Source organism: Bufo bufo, chromosome 1 (assembly GCF_905171765.1).
Source record: "Bufo bufo chromosome 1, aBufBuf1.1, whole genome shotgun sequence".
In the NCBI taxonomy this organism is placed as follows: domain Eukaryota; kingdom Metazoa; phylum Chordata; class Amphibia; order Anura; family Bufonidae; genus Bufo; species Bufo bufo.
Window position 1 is genome coordinate 490,035,500 of NC_053389.1, and position 15,160 is coordinate 490,050,659.

General features: G+C 42.7%; 1 protein-coding gene across 1 annotated transcript in view; it reads left to right on the plus strand.

Moving 5' to 3' along the window:
• The window catches only part of ZDHHC17 (zinc finger DHHC-type palmitoyltransferase 17), a 48,442-nt gene that overhangs the window by 24,905 nt on the left and 8,377 nt on the right, over positions 1–15,160 (plus strand). The window contains exons 9-14 of the mRNA XM_040410244.1: positions 4,779–4,921; positions 8,707–8,807; positions 10,616–10,740; positions 11,192–11,254; positions 11,433–11,526; positions 11,701–11,784. Coding sequence (XP_040266178.1) covers positions 4,779–4,921; positions 8,707–8,807; positions 10,616–10,740; positions 11,192–11,254; positions 11,433–11,526; positions 11,701–11,784 — 610 coding nt within the window. The remainder of the gene's footprint in view (positions 1–4,778; positions 4,922–8,706; positions 8,808–10,615; positions 10,741–11,191; positions 11,255–11,432; positions 11,527–11,700; positions 11,785–15,160) is intronic.

The following is a 15,160-nucleotide window of genomic DNA, read 5'->3' on the forward strand; positions in this document are numbered from 1 at the left end:
GGTTGTGCCAAGTTGGAAGGTTATCCACTATACACAGGATTAAGGGAAAATGAACTTCTCTGTGGGGGTCCAACCACCGGGACCTCCAAAGATCCCAATAATTGGGATCTTGGTCCCCTGCCATAATGGAGCTGTAGGTAGAGCATGTGTCCTTCTGCTCCATTGATTCTCTATGATGAGACTGTTGGAAATGGTCGAGTGCTTTACTGGGCTGTCACTTGCAGTTCTGTAGAGAATGAATGAATGCTATACTGGCTGGCCTGGGAACTTAAAGTGGACCTGGAAACCTAATAGTGGGCCCCATGTTGTAGGCGAGTCCAATTTGACAGAAGGCGGGGCAACACAAGTAGGCAGGGCCAGCAATACCATAGCGCAAAATACCACCTCTGCAGAACCAAATACTAGAGTGCAGCACAAAATACCACCACTCTTGCTGCAGTATTCAAGTGTATTACATTCCTGAGGATGGCGATGCAGTTGAATTCAGGAGGGCACCTACGGCCGTCGGCCAGGTGCTTAAGAATCGGATGCTCTCGCGTTTATTAATACTGAGAGCATCAGATTGTTATGTACCCATCTGGCGGCTGTGAGAAGGGCTCAGGAGGCCAACTGAGCATCGGCCGCTCTGGAAATTTCCCTGTAGGGTCTATGGCCAATCTGCTTCTGATGCTATACATTTATAATGGCCTGTATTTTTACTTCCAGTTACCTTCACTTTTCCATGCCACTTTTGCCACTTCTTGGCATGTGTGCACTTCTGCATCTTGTGGTGTTATATAGATATTTTTTTATTGGAGGTTGTATGAAAAAAAAAAAAAAAAATATATATAATATATATATATATATATATATATATATATATATATATATATATATATATATATATATATATATATATTTTTTTTTTTTTTTTAAAGGTAAAACCAGAAGTGGATCCAGCAGGATGGAAAAGTCCTTCCTTTTATCTTTCCTCATTCTATTGAATCCACTTCTGGGATTGGCTCAAATAACTGCTTGATAACTACCATAAAAACTGTTTAAAAAAATCCCACCATGTGTGAAACCACCCCATATGTGGTTCTTGATGTTTAAAAGATTGTAGATCTCTTCTTTATGATGTAGATGTTAGTATTGTTGGTCAGTGTATAATGTGTGTCATTACAGTGAGGAACAGAAGTATTTGAACACCCTGCGATTTTGCAAGTTCTCCCACTTAGAAATCATGGAGGGGTCTGAAATTCACATTGTAGGCGTATTCCCACTCTGAGAGACAGAATTGAAAAAAGAAAATCTGGAAATCACATTGTATTATTTTTAAAGAATTTATTTGTCTTACACTGCTGAACATAAGTATTTGAACACCTGAGAAAATCAGTGTTAATATTTGGTACAGAAGCCTTTGTTTGCAATTACAGAGGTCAAACGTTTCCTGTAGTTCTTGACCAGGCTTGCACACACTGCAACAGGGATTTTGGCCCACTCAGGGCTCCAGATGGCGACCAAAATGGTCGCAAATGCGACCTAGAATTGCTAAATGGCGACAAAACTTTGTAGTCTTGTCGCCATTTTCGCCTAGACCTCTGCCGCTTTCACATTACTGACATGGCACGCGCTGCTGTCAGCGCGTGCCATGTTCTTCTCAACAGCACAGGTAAGAAGGAGGCAGTCCCTCCCCCCTGTACCGCTGCTACCAATGGGCTGATAGCAGGGAGGAGGAGGGGAGGGGCTATGGGCACTGCGCCACCAATGAATATCGTTTATGCTTAATACAAACGCAGGCTGCCATGCGGGTGCCGGACACATCCCATACCCGGCACCCAGCCTCTATGACTGTGTGCTGCAATCCGCCGCTATTAACCCCCCAGGTGCGGCATCTGAAGGGGTTAATAGCGGCGGAACGTAGCGCGCCGTCATAGAGGCTGGGTGCCGGGTATGGGATGTGTCGGGCACCTGTAGCCTGCATTTGTATTAAGCATAAACTATAACCCCCCCCCCCCTCCCCCCCCCAACCCCAGTATTATAAAGTAAAATCATTGGTGGCAGTTCTGATCGGAGCCCCAGCAGTGTAAGCCTGGGGCTCCGATCGGTTGCCATGGCAGCCAGGACGCTACTGAAGTCCTGGCTGCCATAGTCACAGAGCAGCAGGGAGAGTGTGATGTCCTATTCACCCTGATAGAGCTCTATCAGGGTGAATAAGACAAGGGATGAAAGATCCCAGGTTCTAGCCCCTAAGGGGGTAAATAGGTATTAAATAAAAAGTAAAAAAAAACAAAAAACACCTAAATATTCAGTTTAAATCACCCTCTTGCCCAATTTTACATATAAAATATATAAACAATAAAAAAAAATTACATATCGCCACGCCCGAAAAAGTGTAAACTATTAAAATATTTAAAAATATCTCCTATGCGGTGAACGCCGTAACAGGAAAAAAAGAAACTTGCAATTTACCATTTTTTAGTCACCTTGTCCCAACAAAAATTACTAGGTTAGGACTGTTCTATTATGGTCCAGACGTTCCATAAAATCTGGAATGCACGCTGCTTTTTTTGGTGTTTTATTTTTTTCACGTGGTATCGAGTGTGTGTTTTTTTTATGGTATCGAAATCGAGTCAAATTTTTGGTATCGTGACAACCCTAGGTAAGACGTGTGTTTTTTTTTATTTTATTATTATACCGTAATTATATGCATTTTAAGTTTGGCGACTAAAAATTTTAGTTTGGCTCCTAAATTTTTCAGGTTAGGAGCCAATGATATTTTTTTTAGTCTGGAGCCCTGCCACTCCTCCACACAGATCTCCTCTAGATCTGTCAGGTTTCGGGGCTGTCGCTGAGCAACACTAAGTTTCAGCTCCCTTCAAAGATGTTCTATTGGATTTTGGTCCGGAGACTGGCTAGGCCACTCCAGAACCTTGATATGCTTCTTACGGAGCCACTCCTTGGTTATCCTGGCTGTGTGCTTCGGGTTGTTGTCATGTTGGAAGAACCAGCCACAAGCCATCTTCAATGCTCTGACTGAGGGAAGGAGGTGGTTGTTCAAAATCTCACAATAAATGGCCCCATTCATCCTCTGCTTAATACAGTGCAGTCGTCCTGTCCCCTTCGCAGAAAAGCACCCCCAAAGCATGATGTTATCACTCCCATGCTTCACAGTAGGGATGGTGTTCTTGGGATGCAACTCCTCCTCCTTTTTCCTCCAAACACGACGAGTGAAGTTTAGACCAAAAAGTTCTACTTTGGTCTCATCTGACCACATGACTTTCTCCCATGCCTCCTCTGGATCATCCAGATGGTCATTGGCAAACTTCAGACGGGCCTGGACATGTGATGACTTGAGCAGGGGAACCTTCTGTGCAATGCATGATTTGAAACCATGACAGGGTAGTGTTCTACCAACAGTGACCTTTGAAACTGTGGTCCCAGCTCTCTTCATGTCATTGACCAGCTCCTCCCTTGTAGTTCTGGACTGATTCCTCATCTTTCTTATCATCAGTGATACCCCACGAGGTGAGATCTTGCATGGAGCCCCAGTCCAAAGGAGACTGACGGTCGTCTTTAGCCTCTTCCATTTTCTAACCATTGCTCCAACAGTTGATCTATTTTCATCAAGCTGCTTGGCAATTGCCCCGTAGCCCTTTCCAGCCTTGTGGAGGTCCACAATTTTGTCTCTGGTGTCTTTTGACAGCTCTTTGGTCTTGCCCATGGCAGTAGTTGGCGTCTGACTGTGGGGTGGACAGGTGTTTTTAAATAGCTCAGACAGGTGCTACTAAGTTAGATTAATGAGTGGAGTAGAGGTGGACTTTTTAAAGGCACAGTAACAGGTCTTTGAGAGCCAGAATTCTTGCTGTTTCTCAGGTGTTCAAATACTTACGTTCAGCAGTGCAAGACAAATAAATTCTTGAAAAATCGTACAATGTGATTTCCATACTTTTATTTTTATTTTTTTTATTCTGTCTCAGAGTAGGAATGCACCTACTTTGTGAATTTCAGACCCCTCCATGATTTCTAAGTGGGAGAACTTGCAAAATCAGGGTGTTAAAATACTTCTGTTCCTCACTGTATAAATTTTTATGAATAAATATGCATTTTTATTGTAGTGTGCCGGGGCATAGCTGTAGGGGAAGCGCCTTCTTTGGGGTCCGAACTCAAAAGGAGTCCACCCAGGAGGAGGACTAAAAGATGTTATTGTCAGGGTCACCTCAACAGTATTATACAATGACATTATATACAGTGACACTGTAGGAAACGGACGGAGCAGCTGCCGCGAAGAAGATTGCGATGAATTTGCTGAGGGAGGCCTTGATCAAAAATTCGCTGTAGGGCCCAGTCAATTCTAGCTACGCCACTGGTAGTGTGGTAGGATTTTCCTCCTCCTGCTGCTGTTTTAGATGTTTGTCACATAAAGGCACGTTGTCTATATTCATAGTCAAAGTAGGGAGTGCTTTATATTCTTCAAAATCTCTACGTTTCCCACAGATGGACCACCAACAGTTTGTCATACTCTTAATATATCTCTTGTCTTCTGGTCTATGATTATCTAACACTTCTCCCAGGAGTGTAGGTTTGGGTTTATTTTCTTTAGTTGTTTTACAGATATTCCACTCGTGTACTGTATATGTTATCTGGAGTCGGTCTGCCCTGTCCGTCTCTTACAAGATATTATCTTAACTGCGATCTATCACATCAATCACAAACTAGTGTATTTAGTTATATGTATAATTTTTTATATTTTGTATGTTCTAAACTTTGGTTTGATCTGCTGTTTTTACCTTTTTTAGGAATTTCGGCAAAAAGTAATGCTGGGAACACCATTCCTGGTGATTTGGTTGGTTGGGTTCATTGCTGATCTTGATATTGATTCCTGGTTAATCAAAGGACTCATGTATGGTGGAGTTTGGGCAATGGTGCAGTTTTTGTCAAAGTAAGTGAACATGATTGTCATATTTACTTTTTGTTGTTTAGTTTACAATGAACTTCCTTTTTTAATATCTATATATAAATTTTTACCCAATAGATTGTGGGGAGTCTAATCAGTTCTGTCTTAACCTCTTCTTGCCCACCTTACAATGATTCAGTGGAGGGTTAGGTTTTTCAAGTACAGTTATGTTAACCCTGGGTAGCATATTGCAGTGATGACCCTGTTACAAACCAATAGTATGTACTGTATATATGGATATATTAGGATACACAGATTGTGTTTCCTGCTACCCGTAGCCCTTGCAATTGTAAAAATACATAAATGTAAATGATAATAATATCAAAATGATATTGCTCAAAAAAAGAAAACCTTAAAAAGGAAACTCTGCTCATGATGGGGGAGGCCTTGATCAAACATAGAAGAGGATTCTTTACGGTAAGAGCAGTGAGACTATGGAACTCTCTGCCTGAGGAGGTGGTGATGGTGAGTACAATAAAGGAATTCAAGAGGGGCCTGGATGTATTTCTGGAGTGTAATAATATTACAGGCTATAGCTACTAGAGAGGGGTCGTTGATCCAGGGAGTTATTCTGATTGCCCGATTGGAGTCGGGAAGAAATTTTTTATTCCCCTAAAGTGGAGAAAATTGGCTTCTACCTCACAGGGTTTTTTGACTTCCTCTGGATCAACTTGCAGGATAACAGGCCGAACTGGATGGACAAATGTCTTTTTTCGGCCTTATGTACTATGGTACTATGTTACTATGTTACTATGATGGAGCAGATCTTTCATGGCATGAATGCATTTTGCTCATATATGTCTGTAACACACAGAATGATTGCACCCTATCCATAAAGTTAGTTCCTGGTACATGTTTTTGTATCTGTCCTACCCTGGCTGTCAGCTGTTCTGCTTTTCCTAAAAGTTCTGTAAATGGTTTCTTTGTAGTAATATGGGCAGATGCCCACAAGGAATCTACAGTGTCATATGTCCTGCCTATCTTGATTACTTTTTCAGTCCATGCTTTGATTCAGTAAGTGTAATAAAATCATGAGACCTCACGTTGTGCTTGCTTCCAAGACTAGAGCTGGTCATACACCTAGTATTGTTCGGCATAAAGTGAACTCCCCCTTTACTGGGGAGAGGGGAGAAAGCTACTGACAGACACCTCCGGCAGAGGCTTGTCTCCTGAGAACGAAAGGACCAGCATGCCTGATTCTTATCTTCCCTGAAATGAATGGTCGTGGGAGAGTTGGGAGGCCGCATACACATTAGATCTCAGGGATCAGATACTTCCGGCACTTCAGCTGTTGTGAAACTATAATTCCCAGAATGCACACTTGCTTTGGCTGTTCTCAAAACTCCTGCAGCAGCAAATGGGGCATGCTGGGAGTTGTAGTTTGACAACAGCTGGGGTGCCGTGGGTTCCTGTCTCCTACATTAGATGCTGAAATTGGTGGGTTTGGCCGGCACGATCTAGTGGCTTAAATTTGTATATACCCTTGATTGAATGTCGTTGTAGTGAAACATGGATATGGGTAGTTGTGAAGACACAAAGTGCTGACATGTTTTTTTTTTGTTTTTTTTTTAGAGCTGTTCCTCTACATTGTGTTCATGTAATGTCATCTGTGAAAGTCTTTTTAGTACAACTGGTTCACTTGAGGTAATCATTAAAGGGGTTGTGTAGTTTATTTTAACTGATGATGTATCCTCTGGATAGATCATCAGCATCTGATCGGCGGGGGTCTGACACCCGGGACCCCCGCCGATCAGCTGTTTGAGAAGGCAGCGGCGCTCTAGCAGTGCCACGGCCTTCTCACTGTTTACTGCTGGCCCACTGACGTCATGACTAGTATCAACTGGCCTGGGCGGGGCTAAGCCCCGTTCACTTGAATGAAGCTTAGCCCCGCCCAGGCCAGTTGATACTAGTAGTGTCGTCACTGGGCCAGCGGTAAACAGTGAGAAGGCAGCGGCGCTGCTGGAGCGCCGCTGCCTTCTCAAACAGCTGATCGGCGGGGGTCTCGGGTGTCAGACCCCCACCGATCAGATGCTGATGATCTATCCAGAGGATAGATCATCAGTTTAAACAAACTGCAGCACCCCTTTAACCTTGTACAAACATATATGACTTGTAAGAAGATTACTCAGCACAGTGAGAGGGACGGTGTGCCTTCACCCTTCTTTTAGATGACTAAAGACGCATTTACACGCCCCGGGAGAGCAGACAACTATCGGGAAGGGAGTGTTCCTTCCCGGTAACTGCCTGTTTGTCTGTGGATGTAGAGAGCTTCATCGACATCACTGTTGTATGAGGACAAGTGATCGCTATTGCAATCTCTCATCCTCATACATTGTTTCTGGGCAGCAGATCACTGTTCATACAGCACAATCTGCTGCCCAGAAATGATGATTGAGGTGTCCGCACCAAAGATTGCATCATCTGATGAACAAATGTTTTGCTTACTCACGGGATCGTCTGTGGCACCTTTACACAGGCCGATTATCGGGAATGTGCTTTTGTGTATGAAAATCGGACCATGTAAATCCGCCCTAAAGGAGGCAGGTGGGTGGTTCAAGACCAAAAATGTTGAGCGATAATATGTATTTTCGTATCTAGCTTTAATTCTGAGGAAATACATATAAATGAATAATGAGTTAAAAGAAAAAAAAAAATCTATGTCTGGACTCGGCAGTCATGGTCAGTTGTTTATTCCATGCGTCCAGTAAATAATGCCACTGTCTACATTTCTAAATGTATTTGTATAGTATGGGTCAGGAAATGTTCTCAATGTACATGTATACTGCAGATAGAAGGCTACACGCAACTTTTTTTTGTCAGTCCGAAAATCGGCATATATTCCGGAAAGCGGCTTGATTACCGCCGGATCCCATTACAGTGAATGGAGATCCAGCAGTGCACGGTGGTATCCGGCAATACTTGATACAGTGAACTTTGCCGGAACAGACTGTTGGAGTTCACAGCGCAGATGTGAATCCAGCCTAATACTGTCCGATGTTCAGGCAGTGCGAGCGCCAATGAATGTGCTCCGGTGCCCGTTTACATTGGAATGATCTCTACTGCAGTGGGTTCTCCATCATTCAGTTGTACTGATTATCGGCAGCACATCCCTGATTACACCGGGAGCTCTGCTGCCCATAATCTGGCATCTATCATCCTGAGAAAGACGCCAATCAGCAGACAGATGAGCATTTTCTCGTTCATCGGCTGATTGGCTGCTCGATTTATATGGACATATTATGCCCTATTAGAGCAGTCTAATAGGGCCCTTTAGTTTATACTGTCTACCATATTCGGAAATCTGAGTCAAGGTTTCTGCCGGCTTAAAAGATCCAATCGGCTGCATATAAAAGGCCCGTTCTCATCACATCACGTCTCTGAACAGTGCTCGGTGTATATGCCTGGAAAGCAAACGTATCCCTCTGCCCCATTAACCTGCTGTATTCCAAAAAGATCACTCTTCATACGCTGGAGTGACGTGCATCGTCATACTTTAGAGAATAGCATTGTAGACTGCACTATTTCATGTAGAGAGATAAGAAATACAGTAAAGTACGGTATGCCCTTTCCTTTTTTATGCCGCTATATTCCTGTACAGTGACATGTTACAGCCCTTTTCCTGTTGCCATCTGTGAGCCAAATAATTTGTTCGATAAATTGTTCAATGTTTTTAAGGTGGTGAAAGTAGTTGCATCATTGTGAAAGGCAGACGTGTCTTTTTGCAGTGATTACCTATTTAATATCTATTGTTTTTTAATATTTTTTTGAAGGTCTTTCTTTGATCACTCAATGCACAGTGCTCTTCCACTTGGGATATACCTGGCAACTAAGTTTTGGATGTACGTTACCTGGTTCTTCTGGTTCTGGAATGATATCCTTTCTCCTATGACAAGGACAGTGATTTATTTTGAAGACCACGTTCATCTAAATGTATACATTTCTACTCGCTTTTTGTTCACCTTTATTATATGGCAAATGGACTGTTCAATGCATTGTGTGATGGTAGACCTATCTGATAACATATACATGTATGTGATCTATGTTGGAGGGTGAGTCGGTGTAGTATCATACAGTAGGCTTTTGGGTCAGTCCTCTAATTGTTTCTTTTACTTGATAGTGATTAAACCTATTGTGTGTGTTTTTTTTACATACATGCATGTTTACATAGTGATGATGTTTTTTAGATAAAGTGAGGCAGAATCTCGCACAGCCCCTTTATGTCTGCCATGATGACATTGTGTTCCTGCACCGTATGTTCCTCTGATTTCACCTCTTCATCCTGCTGACTCATAGCATTCAGTGGTAAAGCATTTCGACTCTCCTTCATGTCACTTACATCCGGCTCCAAGATCATTAAGTCTTCACATAGTCAAGTGATGACGTCCGTCTAGACATGTTGTGTGCGTATTGTAGTGGCCTTTGTCTGAACCTCCTCAGCGTCCATCTCCCTTGGCTAGATATGGTATATTTTAATTCTGTTTCACTTCTGAACGGAGTACAGAGGCTCTGTACAGATAACTAACTTTATCTGAATGATGGACTTCAGGGTTTGGTTGGAGCAACTGATGGCCATACCTTGTCAACATAGGGGAGGGGGACAAGTTGTGGTTCTCAATTGTCATATGTCTGGATGCATTGGACTTAATTTTAGGAATAACAGTACAGGATAAATAAAATGTAAATGTTTTAGAAGGGGCTATTATAGTTGGGGTATCGCCCCCAACTTTTGGATTTAATTTTAATCTTTTCAAACACTTTTTAACTTTTGCATTTTTTTTTAGCTTTCCCCCCTAGGGAGCTCTAACTTATGCCATGTTCTGCAGTATTGCATCGTATTATCTCTGTCACTGCTACCAGGTCGGCCTATCAGCACCTTACATTTACAGGGTTGTCAATGAGGGTGACAGAGGGAGCCCTTTCCCTATTTTTAACCAATTAGATTCCATGGCTTTCATTTCCTGTGGCAGCTAGTGGGTTAAACTGCCAGAATCTGAGTGATTTTCCGATCCTGGCACTTGCAGCTGAGTGTCAGTTGTAATACAGCGGAGAACCACTCCAGATGGTGCGGACACAGCTTCTGCACCCGCGCTGTACATATACACTTTTACATACCTCTAGCATTGTGAATGTACAGTACACGGCGCCAAAGGGTTGGATAATTTTGTGAACGCTTAATTACTGTATGCTTACTGATTGACTTGACCTGATAGTAAAAAGTCTGTAGTATAGCTACATATTCAGTAATACAGCTCAATGTCTGTATGCTCATAATGCATCTAAAACATGTGATAGGGGTAAATTGTTCCGCAAAAATGTATGGAATTTATTCCTTTGTCTTATAATCGTCTTCTGACCGTGGGAGAACAGTCTTGAGGTTTTGTTTCTCTACTCTTATTATCACATGACTAATTTGTAGGGTAGTCATTCCATTTATCTAAGGCTTGGGCTTCTGGAACTCTCCTACCCCACAGAAGGGTTCAGTGTATGCCACCTGCGGCCCTCCAGCTGTTGCAAAACTACAACTCCCAGCATGCCCAAACAGCCTACAGCAGGGCATTGTGGGAGTTGTAGTTTTACAACAGCTGCCTGGTGTATGCAGTCCATCATCCTACATGACTCGATTAGATGTGTCTTTATTTTGGCCTGCCACTTTCTTGCATTTTCCTTAACTTCTAGCACATCTGAACTTTTTCTTCATCCACCTTCCATTTTTGGCGAACAGTGTTGCACTGCTTTACAATTTTGGTAAATCCTGGAAATCTGATCCAGGCATTATCAAGGCCACAGAAGAACAAAAGAAAAAGGTAAAATCAAATCTAGCTGGTCTCGCAGACATTACATGGATTGGTCCTGTCCCTTCTGGTTCTCATTTACAGCCTCCAAAATCCTTTTAATACAAAAAACTCCCATTTCTGTCAAAGTTTCACCTGTGTTTATAGGTAAAGGCCTCATGTCATGCATGTGGAGCCATCGGACAGGGGAGAGGGGGGGGGGGGGGGAATTTACCAAGCCACAATCACAGTTTTAATGAGTTAAAAAAGTATTGGAAATCCCCTTTAGACATTTCTCATATACAAAGTGAACATCTTGCTTATAAAAGTCTATGTTTCGCTTTTCCAAAGCTGGTTTGAAAAAGAAAACAGAACTTTTACAGAATTTTTTTTGGGTTAATTTTGAAGTTTTATTTTGTACTTTTGTACTGGAATGACGCATGTCTTAGGTTATTAAATGTTTGGTATTTTGTCCTTTTATTAGACAATAGTAGAGCTTGCTGAGACCGGCAGCCTGGACCTGAGCATATTCTGCAGTACCTGTTTGGTGAGTGAATGCTGTTACATGAGAAACAAAAGTCTGGTCACCACAAACCTTCATTGAGGCGTCTAGGCAAAACCTACAACAATGTAATGAGGCCTGTACGCTCAGCATCCTATGACTACATTTTGTTTTATAAGGATTAACTTTTATTGGTTGTCATCTGATGCATTCCTATCTGCAGATCAGAAAACCAGTGAGGTCTAAGCACTGTGGGATTTGCAATCGGTGCATAGCGAAGTTTGACCACCACTGTCCTTGGGTTGGCAACTGTGTAGGTATGTAGCAGTATTCTATTATGGACCTACCGTCACACCACTTATATTGACCAGTATAATCCATTTACAGTTGTCCACTTTGGCTGTAGTTTTGTGCAATAGGTATTAAAAAAAAAAAAAAAGGAACAGAAAACTTTTCAGCCTCCTAAGACACTTGTGCTTGTATTGGTTTAGGTTCAGGAAACCATCGCTATTTCATGGGTTACCTGTTCTTCCTGCTCTGCATGATCTGCTGGATGATCTTTGGCTGCATTTCCTGTGAGTATCCATTGATTTATGCGCAATTCTTTGCACAATATGGTTGACACCCTTTATTATTATAGATCTCGTTTGTTTAAGTTCTGCATTTTTTTTCTACCGTACAGTTTGAATACTTGTGAAGTATTTTCTAACTAGAATATGTATACTTAAAGGGGTTGTCCGGGTTCAGAGCTGAACCGGGACAAACCTCTATTTTCACCCAGGCAGCCCCCGTGAACTTGAGGATCGGAGCAGTTCATGTTCCGATGCTCTCCTTTGCCCTGCGCTAAATCGTGCAGGGCAAAGGCATTTTCAAAAGTTCTGGTGACGAACCGGGCTCTCCATGGGACTACCAGGAAGCCCGGTGATGTCACCGGCACTGATGGGCAGGCTTTAGTGCTGCCCTAGCCAGTAAAATGGTAGGGCAGCGCTAAAGCGCGCCCATCTGAGCTGGTGACGTCACTGAACACACTGCAGGGTGGAAGCTTCCACCCGGCAATGTGTGATTGCGCAGGGCACGGGGCTCTTTTGTTTACAATCACACACTGCCGGGTGGAAGCTTTCACCCTGCAGTGTGTTCGGTGACGTCACCGGCTCAGATGGGCGCGCTTTAGCGCTGCCCTACCGTTTTACTGTCTAGGGCAGCGCTAAAGCCAGCCCATCTGAGCCGGTGACGTCATCGAACACACTGCAGGGTAGAAGCTTCCACCCGGCAGTGTGTGATTTCGCAGGGCAGGGGCTCTTTTGTTTACAATCTAGAGCAGGGCAAGGGAGCGCATCAGGGCATGAGATGCTCCGATGCCTACATCAGGGGGGCTGCCTGGGTGAAAATATAAGTATGTCTGGGTTCAGCTCTGAACCCGGACAACCCCTTTAAGAATATTTGGGTCTGAGCGGGTGCTATGATTCAGTTGTTAAACAGCAAGCAGAGTTACAAGTGAATACAGCCCTGAGCTGATTTGGGTCTAGTAATACCAAGTACCTCTAACACAAGAGCATTCAATGTCATTGAATGTGCAATCTTTGAAGTTCCTAGCACCATTCAGTAGGTGGCGCTGCAGCTTTCTGTGTAATACACATCCCCGCTGCTCACTGAGAATGTATCATCTGGGAAAGGACTTGTGCCTTCTGTATTGCCTGTTAAGTTTTCCCTTCCCTCATCTGCCGCTGCATGTTCATAAGATGATCGCTTATCACCTGGATCTCTAGGGGCTGACCTCTAGGACCCATACCGGTTCTGAGAATGAAGGAGCTGCAGCACTTAGCACTGTGGCTTCTTAAGGCCCCTTTCACACGGGCGAGTATTCTGCGCGGGTGCAATGCGTGAAGTGAACGCATTGCACCCGCACTGAATCAGGACCCATTCATTTCTATGGGGCTGTTCACATGAGCGGTGATTTTCACGCATCACTTGTGCGTTGCGTGAAAATCGCAGCAAGCTCTATTTTGTGCGTTTTTCACACAACGCAGGCCCCATAGAAGTGAATGGGGCTGCGTGAAAATCGCAAGCATCCGCAAGCAAGTGTGGATGCGGTGCGATTTTCACGCACGGTTGCTAGGAGACGATCGGGATGGAGACCCGATCATTATTATTTTCCCTTATAACATGGTTATAAGGGAAAATAATAGCATTCTGAATACAGAATGCATAGTAAAATAGCGCTGGAGGGGTTAAATAAAAATAAAAAATAATTTAACTCCCCTTAATCCACTTGCTCGCGCAGCCCGGCATCTCTTCTGTCTTCATCTTAGCTGTGTGCAGGAACAGGACCTGTGGTGAGGTCACTCCGGTCATCACATGATCCATCACCATGGTAAAAGATCATGTGACGGACCATGTGATGACCGGAGGGACGTCACCACAGGTCCTTTTCCTGCACACAGCTAAGATGAAGACAGAAGAGATGCCGGGCTGTGCGATCAAGTGGATTAAGGTGAGTTAAATTTTTTAATATTTTTTTTTTTTAACCCCTCCAGCGCTATTTTACTATGCATTCTGTATTCAGAATGCTATTATTTTCCCTTATAACCATGTTATAAGGGAAAATAATACAATCTACAGAACACCGATCCCAAGCCCGAACTTGTCGGATTTAAGCCATTGGCAACATAATCAGTTATAACCCCTTAACCCTTTCAAGACCGGGTGAGTTTCCGTTTTTTTGTTTTTGTTTTTCACTCCCAGCCTTTCCAAAGCATGATTGACTTTTATTTTTTTCATTCATACATAGTCGTATGAGGTCTTGTTTTTGCCGGACAAGATGCACTTTCTAATGGCACCAATTACGGTTGCGAGGAAAGGAATTCCAAATGGGATGGAATTAAGAAAAAAAGACAATTCCACCATAGTTTTTTTGTTTTATTTTTCTCAGTGTTTCCTATGCAGTAAAACTGACCTGTTACTTTTATTGTCCGGGACAGTACGATTACAATGATACCACATATGTATAGTTTTTCTTGCATTTTAATACTGGAAAAAAAATTAAAACTTTGGAAATTGCCATATTCTGACCCCCATAAACTTTTTTATTTTAATGTGTATGGAACTTTGCGAGAGCTTATTTTTTGCGGGGTAATCCGTCCTTTTCATTGATAACATGCAGGGTTGTGTATGACTTTTTGATCACTTTTTATTCAATGTTTTTGTGTGAGCTGCAGCGACTAAAAAAATGTCAGATTGGACTTTTTCCATTTCACCGTTTGCCGTATGGGATAAATATATATATTTTTTTCATAGTACTGGTGTTTTCGCACGCGGCAATGCCCATGATGTTTGAAAATTATTTATGGATTTTAATTTTGGGGGTGGGGTGATTAGAATTTTTATGTATATATAGAATTTTTTTTTTTTTAAATATTAAAATATTTTTTTTACACTTTGGAGTTCCCTTCTGATGCCATAATAAAGGGGCTGCATAAGGGTGCATTCCTACAACCGTATACATTTTGCTGTCCACAAATCGAGGATCTGCAAAATATGGATCAGGTCCACGTGCATCACGCACCCATCGAAAAATGTCTATTCTTGTATGCAAAACGGACAAGAATAGAACATGTTCAATTTATGGCTTGACCGCACAGATGACATCCGTGTTAATTTTTTGCGGACCCATAGAAATGAATGGGTACACGTGCAATGTGCAAAAAAATGCGTATCGGATGCGGACCGAAAATGCGGCTGTGTGAATGAACCCTTATTCTGTCTGATGGAGCTCCAGGAACATGGGAAAGCCTCCAAATTCAATCTGAAGAGTCACTTGATATGCTGAGCGCCACTCTGTATCGCTAACTGGGATCCAATCTATGCCCTCTGTTGTCATCTTTGTTGTGCCCAAAGTTACATAACGCTGCGCTGCACAGCCATTTGTTTCAGCAGAGTACTTTTGCTTTTCTA